The 9,892-nt window shown below is 63.3% G+C and overlaps 1 protein-coding gene across 5 annotated transcripts in view; it reads left to right on the forward strand.

The window, feature by feature from the left end:
- Positions 1-8,249, forward strand: part of TSHZ1 (teashirt zinc finger homeobox 1) — a 56,913-nt gene extending 48,664 nt beyond the window's left edge. For all 5 annotated transcript variants that reach the window (XM_055126508.1, XM_055126509.1, XM_055126511.1 and 2 more), the window contains one exon: positions 3,723-8,249. In XM_055126508.1, coding sequence (XP_054982483.1) covers positions 3,723-6,949 — 3,227 coding nt within the window. In that variant the 3' untranslated portion in view covers positions 6,950-8,249. The remainder of the gene's footprint in view (positions 1-3,722) is intronic.
- Positions 8,250-9,892: the final 1,643 nt, after the last annotated feature.

Below are 9,892 nucleotides of genomic sequence, written 5' to 3' on the forward strand. Positions count from 1 at the left end.
GCGGTGCCACGAGCCTTGGCCTCCACTGTCCACTTAGGTGTGTGTGAGGCCCTTCCCGTGCACCGGCCTCCGGGAGCCGATGTATTTCGCTATAATGACCATCTGTTCCTGGGTATCACATTTGCCGGCTGAAACCCAGTTTGATGTAGATAAACATGTAATTTGGTGCGATTACATAGTTTCACCAGCTGGCAACACAATAGCAAAGTTTGGTGTTTACTGTAAGCCGGTAGCCCAGCAGCGGTCAGCGGTCAGCGTGTGGCCCGTGCCCTGCCTCCTCCCCTCGCAATGCTCAGCGCTGTGTGCTGACCGGGACACTGGCAGGCTCTGTGCTCACGGCCACCGCCAGGCTGCCGGGGGGCTGGAGGCCTGGCCAGGGCTGCCGAGGGACAGAGGGGCCTGGTGCCCACTGCGGGGGTCCGGGAGGGGTCCTGGTTCCCTGCGGACCCACGCCCTGAGGTGGAGGAGCTGCGGGTGACTCTGTGGGACAGAGGCCCAGGACAGCAGGGCGGGGCTGAGGGAGCCTCGGTACCAGCCCAGGGCTGCCCCTCGCACACAGGCCGGGCCCCCTGACTCCTGGGCCACCTCTGCACCCGCACAGCCATGCGTGACCCTGGGCCTTGCTGCCCCCCTGCCCCCGCCTGTGCCCAGGGCCTCCAATGTGCCCGTGTCCAGGCCCTGCTGCCCCTTTCCTGGCCTCCCTGCCTCCAGGCCCTAGGGGGTCCCAGCACCCCCTGAGCATCGGATCTGAGGTGCACGTGCTCCGTGGGAAGGTGGGGCCGTGGGACGGGAACGGGGGCCTGGAGTTTCCCGTGTGCTCCTGAAGGTCAGGACTGAGCTGGCCTCTGTGTGCCCCGGGGACGTGGGGAGGAGGGGGGAGGCGCAGCTGTGGGTGCCCAGGGATGCTCTGGGCTCGCACCCGGGGACGGCGTCCTGGTGCCGTGCCACGGCCTGAGGCACCTGCTGTGCCACTGCAGTCTGGACAGAGGGTGGGGTCAGCAAGGCCGGGTGCTGCTCACGGGGCCCACTGGGCTCCCTGCAGGCCCTGCCACGTGGCCATAGCGTGTCCCTGCTGTGTCTGGCCCCTCACTCGCCCCCAGCCCCCCAGGCCGGGGTGAGAACAGGCGTGTGCAGGGCAGGTTGGGGCCCGGGGCCCTGGACTCTGCGGTTTCCCGTGCTGGCCCCCCGGGGGCCCCGCAGAGACACACTGGGCCCTGACCTCCCCGCACATGCCTGTTCTCACCCTGGCTGGGAGGCCGGGGACACGTGCGGGGTCCTGGGTTCTGGGGCACTTCGGCCCAGCCCCGTCTCCGAGAACTGAGTGTGGCGACCACACTGGCTCACAGAAGCGCCCCTCTCCGCGGTTTAGGGGTACAGGGTCACACGCGCTGCCCGGCACCCCCAGTGCCCGTCTCCTTCCCCGTCCAGGACCGCTGGGCCAGGGAGATGGCCACGCCCTGGGGGCTCCCGGGGACGCTGTCCCCCCTCCGGGCGCCCCGGGCTGGCTGAGAGTCCCTTAGGGCGCCCCTCCTCTGCCACGGGAACCGTGTCCCCCCCCCCAGCTCCCGGGGACAGCAGCTGGGGTTTCCGTGAGGAGACCGGAGCGTGCCCCGGTCTGAGCCCTGTGCCCTGTGTCCCTTGCACCCCGGGACCCCGTGCCCTTGGCCGGCAGCTTCCCTTCATGCCAGTGCAGAGCGGGGCTGCGGGGAGGGGCTGTGGGGCTGTGAGGGGCCCACGGTGCCCCTCGCAGCACTGGTGTGGGAGCACGTGGGCGTGGAGGGGCCGGAGGGGGGGGGTCGGCTCAGGGTCCCGGCTCAGCCTCCCTCACCCCCCAGTGTTCTGGGGCGTGCAGGGGCTGCCGGGAGGGGCTCCCCGTGCTTGCGTGGGCGTCCCTGCGCCAGGAGGCCCCCGGAGCAGGGCCAGTGTCGAGCCTCACTCCTCCCCGGCCGGGACGCCACATTCCTCCACGTGAACATGAGGCCTCTGTGTGCCGCACGCCACCACCCAGGTGTGCAACAGCTGTGTGCAGGCAGCTGGGTGCACAGGTGTGTGGAGGGAGGAACGTGTGTGTGCATATGCCTATGTGTGCATGTATGTGCGCATGTGTGCGTGCGCGTGCACACGTGTGCACATGTGTGTATGTGTGCGTGTGCGTGTGTATATGCAGGCATGTGTGTACATGTGTGTATGCAGGCATGTGTGTACATGTGTGAGTGCATGTTTGCACACGCGTGTGTGCACGTGTGCACGCACATGTATGTGCCTGTGTGTACGCATGTGTGTGTGCGTGCGTGCTCCTCCAGAGGTCCTTTAGGCGGCATCACTGTGTAGTGCTCACGTGCGTTTGTGCTCTGTTCCCAGGACTCGTGCGTGCTCTTCTTGTGCGCATTTGTGCTCCTGTTTGCAGGAGGCGGTGCGTGCTCGTGTGTCCTCGTGTTCACAGAACGGGGTATGTGCCTGCTTGTCCGAGGGAGGCCGTCCATATGCGTGTGCTCAGTGGCAGGAGGTGGCCCGCACACGTGTGTGCTGGGGTTGGGACGGGCGTGCCGTGTCCCGGGGAGGCGGTGCGTGCGCCCCCGCTCTGAAGGCCTGTTTGCGGCCCCGCTGCCCACGCACTGCCCCTGCCCCGCAGCGCCCGGGGCAGTCGGGGCTGCCGCTCCTGTCCCGTGCGGAAGACGCTGTGCTCTTTGCCACGTTCCCTCGGGCCCTGGCTCTGATAATGTGATAATGAGTGATTCTATTTAATGAGACGCCGCGTGGGTCATCGCGGTGCATTTTAATAGAGCCTTTCCGGCAGATCCCTTAACCCCGCACGTCCCGAGTCATGGAACATTGTGCTGTGGGCTGGAAAGAAGAGGGACGGACACGAGTGTAGCGGGCGGATAAGTCAGGAGACGGCGGCTGGGATCACGGGACCAGTTCGGGGCCGGTGACAGGAGTCACCACCACTTTGGTGCCTTCCCTCCGGGAAGGCTGCCCGGACCCCAGACAGTCCCCAGTGCCGGGGGCAGTGGCAGGCCCACCCAGGTGACACATCACAGACACTGTCCTGGTGGCGAAATGCTCGTGGGTGCGGGCCTGTGGCCCCCTGCCCACATCTTTCCTGGGGGCCGCGGCCAGCCCACCCCCACCTCCACTGATGTCCCCAGAGAAAACAGACCCCTGCATCCCCCGTCCACCCCCTCATGGCCCCTGGACACTCTGCCCCAACACGCCCTCCCCGGTGGGTCCTCAGGACGCAGAGCTGATGTCCTCCGCTTCGTGCCCCTGCAGCTGGCGTCCCCGAGGCCTGCCTCCCTGGGGCTGCCCCCGTCCACTGCCTGAACACGTCTCCCTCCGGTCACCCTCTGGCATTGGGTGGCCACGCCCTGGGGCCTGGGCGGCCGAGCACTGAGCTTCGAGCGGCTTTAGTAGGTTGCGTCCTGCGGAGCAGCGCCGGGCAGCGTGGCCCCGGGGCAGGGTCTGGGGGACGCTGTCCCGGGCCCCAGCGTGGGCCTGTGGCTGGGCACGGAGGGAGCTGGGGGCTGGGGGGAGATGCTGGGTGGGCGCCACCTCCTTCCGCTCCCCTGGCCGGAGCTCCCCGTTGAGAAGGGGAGGCGGCTGCCTGGGGCGTGTGGGCTGGGCTGTGGCCGAGACCCCCGAGCAGGCGCGGCAGGGGCAGGGGGCCTGGCACCCAGGCCCGGGTCTTCTCGCTGCTTCTCACCCGCCTCCATCTCTTCCAGCTTACGTCCCTGAGGAGGAGCTGAAGGCCGCAGAGGTCCAGGAGGAAGCCGCGGAGGAGGACGGCCCGTCTCTGGACGCGCCCGAGGGCGAGCATGAGTGCGCCACGGCCGAGGACGGGGACGCCCCGGAGGCGCCCAGCTACCAGGACTCCCCGCTCAGCACCGCCACCAACCAGGACGCCGCCTACGGGTCCCCCTTCAGCGAGGGCAGTGACCAGCTGGCGCCGTTCAAGGGCCCTGCGGCCCGGGAGGAGAAGGAGGAGCCGCCACCGGGCCCCGGGGAAAGCGCCGCGTCCTACCCCCAGGACAGCCTGGCCCAGATCAAGGCCGTGTACGCCAACCTCTTCTCCGAGTCCTGCTGGTCCAGCCTGGCCCTGGACCTGAAGAAGTCCACCTCGACCACCAGCAACGGCGATGCCGGCCCGAAGGACGGCTCCTCCCCGGCCGCGCCCACGCCGCCCGCCGGCCCCGCCGCCGGCACCCCCGCCCCCGCCCCCGGCTCCAGCACCAGCACCAGCACCAGCGGCTCCGGCTACGACTGGCACCAGGCGGCGCTGGCCAAGACGCTGCAGCAGACGTCGGGCTACGGGCTGCTGCCCGAGCCCAGCCTGTTCAGCACCGTGCAGCTGTACCGCCAGAACAACAAGCTCTACGGCTCCGTGTTCACGGGCGCCAGCAAGTTCCGCTGCAAGGACTGCAGCGCCGCCTACGACACACTGGTGGAGCTGACCGTGCACATGAACGAGACGGGCCACTACCGCGACGACAACCGCGACAAGGAGGCCGAGAAGACCAAGCGCTGGTCCAAGCCCCGCAAGCGCTCGCTGATGGAGATGGAGGGCAAGGAGGACGCCCAGAAGGTGCTCAAGTGCATGTACTGCGGCCACTCGTTCGAGTCGCTGCAGGACCTCAGCGTCCACATGATCAAGACCAAGCATTACCAGAAAGTGCCTCTGAAGGAGCCCGTGCCGGCCCTCGGCAAGCTGCTGCCCGCCACCAAGAAGCGGGCGCTCCAGGACCTGGCGTCGCCCTGCTCGCCCGAGCCCGCGGGCGCGGGCGCCGCTGCCGCCACCGAGCCGGCCCTGGGCGAGGCGGCCAAGGACCAGAAGGCCGCCAACCCCTACGTGACCCCCAACAACCGCTACGGCTACCAGAACGGCGCCAGCTACACCTGGCAGTTCGAGGCGCGCAAAGCACAGATCCTGAAGTGCATGGAGTGCGGCAGCTCCCACGACACCCTGCAGCAGCTCACGGCCCACATGATGGTCACCGGCCACTTCCTCAAGGTGACCACGTCCGCCTCCAAGAAAGGGAAGCAGCTGGTGCTGGACCCCGTGGTGGAGGAGAAGATCCAGTCCATCCCCCTGCCCCCCACCACGCACACGCGCCTGCCCGCCGCCGCCGCCCACGGGAAGAAGCAGCCCGAGTCCCCCGCGGGCGGCCCCGCGCCCGACGACAGGAAGGAGCCCGAGAAGGAGAAGGCGCCGGCGGGGGCGGGGGCGGCCGTGGCGGCGGGGGCCGGGGAGGGCGAGAAGAAGATCAAGGAGGAGAGCGAGGAGGCGGCCGAGCCGGCCGAGCCCACGGCCCTCTACCAGTACCTGCGGGAGGAGGACCTGGACGACAGCCCCAAGGGCGGGGTGGACATCCTCAAGTCGCTGGAAAACACCGTGTCCACGGCCATCAGCAAGGCGCAGAACGGCGCGCCCTCGTGGGGCGGCTACCCCAGCATCCACGCCGCCTACCAGCTGCCCGGCGCCGCCAAGCCGCTGCCCGCCGTGCCCGCGCAGAGCGTCCAGGTGCAGGCCAGCTACGCGGGCGTGAAGCCGCTGCCCACCGAGCACGGCGCCCTGCTGCACTCGCCCGGGGCCCTCACGCCGCCCCCACACAGGAGCAACGTGTCGGCCATGGAGGAGCTGGTGGAGAAGGTCACGGGCAAGGGCAAGAGGGACGAGCGGCCGGCCGAGCAGGACAAGGGCTCCCCGGCCAAGACGGCGTCCCCCGCCGCCAAGGAGAACAAGGAGGGGCCGCGGGCCGAGGACGCGGGCGGGGCCAGGCCGCAGAAGAAGGGCCCCGAGGCGGACGCGGCGGGGAAGGCCAGGAAGGAGGCCCCGGCGGGGGACGGCCACACCCACAACGGCACCGAGACCCCCCGAGCCAAGGTCACCAACGGCTGCAGCAACCTGGGCGTCCTCACCGACCACTCGCCCGAGCCCTCCTTCATCAGCCCGCTGAGCGCCCTGCAGTCCATCATGAACAGCCACCTGGGCAAGGTGTCCAAGCCCGTGAGCCCCTCGCTGGACCCCCTGGCCATGCTGTACAAGATCAGCAACAGCATGCTGGACAAGCCCGCCTACCCCGCCGCGCCCGGCAAGCAGGCCGACGCCATCGACCGCTACTACTACGAGAGCAGCGACCAGCCCATCGACCTGACCAAGTCCAAGAGCCGGGCGCTGGGCGCGGGCGCCGCCGACCCCGCGGGCTCCCCGCTGCGGGAGAGCGCGCTCATGGACATCTCGGACATGGTGAAGAACCTCACGGGCCGCCTCACGCCCAAGTCCTCCACGCCCTCCACCGTGTCCGAGAAGTCGGACGCCGACGGCAGCAGCTTCGAGGAGGCGCTGGACGAGCTCTCGCCCGTGCACAAGCGGAAGGGCCGGCAGTCCAACTGGAACCCGCAGCACCTGCTCATCCTGCAGGCCCAGTTCGCCTCCAGCCTGCGGGAGACGCCCGAGGGCAAGTACATCCTGGCGGACCTGGGCCCGCAGGAGCGGGTGCACGTCTCCAAGTTCACGGGCCTGTCCATGACCACCATCAGCCACTGGCTGGCCAACGTCAAGTACCAGCTGCGGAGGACAGGGGGGACCAAGTTCCTCAAGAACCTGGACACAGGACACCCCGTGTTTTTTTGCAACGATTGTGCCTCTCAGTTCAGAACTGCGTCCACGTACATCCACCACCTGGAGACGCACCTGGGCTTCAGCCTGAAGGACCTCTCCAAGCTGCCCCTGGGGCAGCTGCAGGACCCGCAGAGCGCGGCCAAGGGGCTGGGCAGCAAGGCCCTGGGCCCGCTGGCGGCCGCCGAGGACGAGCTCGGCTCCACCTTCCAGTGCAAGCTCTGCAACCGGACCTTCGCCAGCAAGCACGCGGTGAAGCTGCACCTGAGCAAGACGCACGGCAAGTCCCCGGAAGACCACCTCATCTACGTGGTGGAGCTGGAGAAGCCGTAGCCCCGGCCCCCCGGCGCGAGGCCCGGACTGAGCCTCCGAAATCAGCCCCCGCCCCGCCCCCTCCCTGCCGAACTGCCTGTCTGGACCCGGGTTTTTCTTACACATATTTTGTAGTTATATTTATATGCTCTTTGTCTGATCTGTGCATGTTATTTTTCTTTTTTGCCGTGAGTCAAAGTCTGACCTTTATTTTCAACATCTGTTCTTGATGTTAAGCTATCTTTTCTAGCAGAGAGTGGGGCGCACTGCTCAGAGAGACGTTTATTTAGCAGGAGAGAAAGACACAAATAACCATGATCAAAGACATCCTAAAATTACGAAGTTGCCATGACAATAAAGGTCATAGAACCTGTAGTGTCAAATTTAACCCTTTGAGGACCGTAATCGTGTATCTGTGCCTTTCACTCGGAAAAAAGAAAACCAGAAAAGAAAAAAAAAAAGGCTTAAAGGCATTTCATTCAGATCAAAAGCTGTGTCAGACACACAACTTATTTAATAATTAAAAAATGAGCTTTTATCTACAGAACTGGTTTGTGAAGGAAGCGTGCCCACGTGCGGCGGTTGGGAGTTGTGGAGACTCGCGGGGTTGTTAGGAAGCCACACCTCTACACACTCAAAGCAAGACCCGACCCACCACAGACACCCCCGTGGCCACTAAGCCCAAACCCTCTGGATGCTGAAAATGCCACTTTCGGCAAAAAAAAACAAAAAAAGAAAAAAAGAAAAAAAAAGTATGCAAGCTATTATTTAAAAAATGTGTAAAAATGCTATTTCTTTTTTCCTGTAAAATACTGCAGTTTATAGTTATTTACAAATGTAAGCTTTGGTACAAGCTGACCTTTCTATAGCGTGCTGCATTGGTAAATGAAAAAAAAAAGGGGCAAATGTTGGATTCCTTCTCTGTAAATTGCCAACATCAGCTTAAAAACTCTACGTTCCATACCATACCATTTTAATCTATTCCACTTCCTTTGTACCTTCTGGCTGTATGCTTTCTCTTTCAACTTTTTATATTGTCATTTTATATTAAATTTCTGTGTATATACTGTAAAACCACAATTTTGGAATAAAATTTAGTTCCTGCAGCTTGATTTAAATAGAGAGATCTCACCGGCCACAGCATCGTCCCGATGCATGTATATCAGACAAAAATAAATACATGGAAACAAAGCGAGCCCTGCACTATTAATTATACATTTCGATGTTCTATCATTAATATTGTACAGTACATTTTGGTTCACACAATTAAATCCACTGTTTTCTCAAATGTAAAATAAACCCACACGCGGTTCTCGATTTACGTAGATTGTCTTGTCGTCATTCCTCGGCCATCGAGGTGTTGGTCCGGCAGCCGGAGGTGAGGCAGCTGACAGGAGCCCATTCGGAGTGGTCGGCCGGCGGCCGTGGCTGCTGACTCGCTTCGTTCGGAGGATAAGCGTTGCGCCTTTTCCTTAAAGATAATTAAGATTCTTAACTGCGCGGGATGTCGTGGATTGCTGAGTTCAGTCACCGCCCTGCGTGGTGCTTGCCGGGTGCAGGGCGGGCTGAGGTGGCCCTCCCAAGTTTCTGGGGGTCCACGACGAGGCTCTGGTGAGCCGAGACCCCGGCTCCGGGGGGCTGGTCACGTGTGAATTCTGCGCTCTCACTTTCGGTGAGAAGATGGGGCTTGGGCCACGGCGACGCTCAGGGCTCGCCTTCCTTCCTGCTCCGTGCTCTGTGCTCAGGGTCTCCTGCCGGTGCTGGGGGCGGGGGCTGCCGTGAAGGAGCGCCTTCTCGCCAGGGTGTTGCAGACCGACTGCTCCTTCCCTGTCAGTGCTGGGAGCACTCTCACGCGGCAGCCCCTCCCGTGGGACAGGCCTCAGGACCCCAGGACCCCAGCCTGATGGCTGAGCAGAGGAGGTTCCTTCTCTCCCCGTCCTCCTCAAGTGTGCCCCGGGCAGTGGACGATTTTTCATTTTATTTTGTTCCGGAGCCACACCCAGCAGGGCTTCCTCCTTCCCTGTGCTCAGGGACCGCTCCTGGCAGGCCCGGGGACCCAAGGGTGCCTGCAATAGAACCCAGGCCGGCGGCGTGCAGGGCCCAGCCCTCCCAGCTGATTGCCACTCTGGCCTGAAGGCTGAGGCCTGAGGCCCCCCGGCTCCATTTCTTCGCCCCTGATGCCTGGTGTGCTCCCTTGGAGGGTTGGGGGCCCCGGGGATGGGCCCACATCTGCCAGGCAGAGGTGTGGCTTCTCTGTGCTCCTGTCTCCCTGGCAAAGGGCTTGGGGCCTGGGTGCTCCGGGTCCAGTTGATGGGTCAGCTCAGTTACTGGACAGTAGGCAGCTTTGGGGGCCTGGGCGCAGGGGAGGGGTGGGGCGGGAAGTTGGCATGCCAGCCCTTACTGTACAGGCCCTGAGCTGGGGAGGCCTGCTGTCTTGGAGTTGGGGCGGGGGTCCTGGTCCCACCCACCCACCTCATCCAGCATTTCGGACACTCGGCATCTTCCAGAAACTGCTTGTGCAAAGAATAGTTTCTGTTTTTTCCTCCTCCCTAATCTTAACTGTTACTTCTTGAAGACGACGGCAGCCATTGGAGGTTGGTTATTGAGCATAAAAGACGCCAAAGAGTAGAACAGGAGAGCGTTGTAGCTCTTGGAGAACTGTATTCTAATAAAAGTAATACACGGCCATTGCCAAAAATTGGAACACAAAAAGGAAAGAAAGAAAAAGTTAACTGTTGTTTTCACCTAGAGAAAAACGCTGTGAATATTTTAGTGCAAGTGTCTTCCTGCCCGTTTGCTGAAGACACAGACCTCACAGCCTCTCCGCCCTCCCGCCCTCACCTCAGGACAAATGCCGCCTTCCCCCGTAGCGTTAACTCTGCGGTTTCGGATCATGTCCGGTATGCTCTAATCTCACAAATTCACTATCAGAATTTTAGACAGCGACATCTACATCTGAATTCT

The sequence above is a fragment of the Sorex araneus genome, chromosome 2, assembly GCF_027595985.1.
Source record: "Sorex araneus isolate mSorAra2 chromosome 2, mSorAra2.pri, whole genome shotgun sequence".
Classification (NCBI taxonomy): domain Eukaryota; kingdom Metazoa; phylum Chordata; class Mammalia; order Eulipotyphla; family Soricidae; genus Sorex; species Sorex araneus.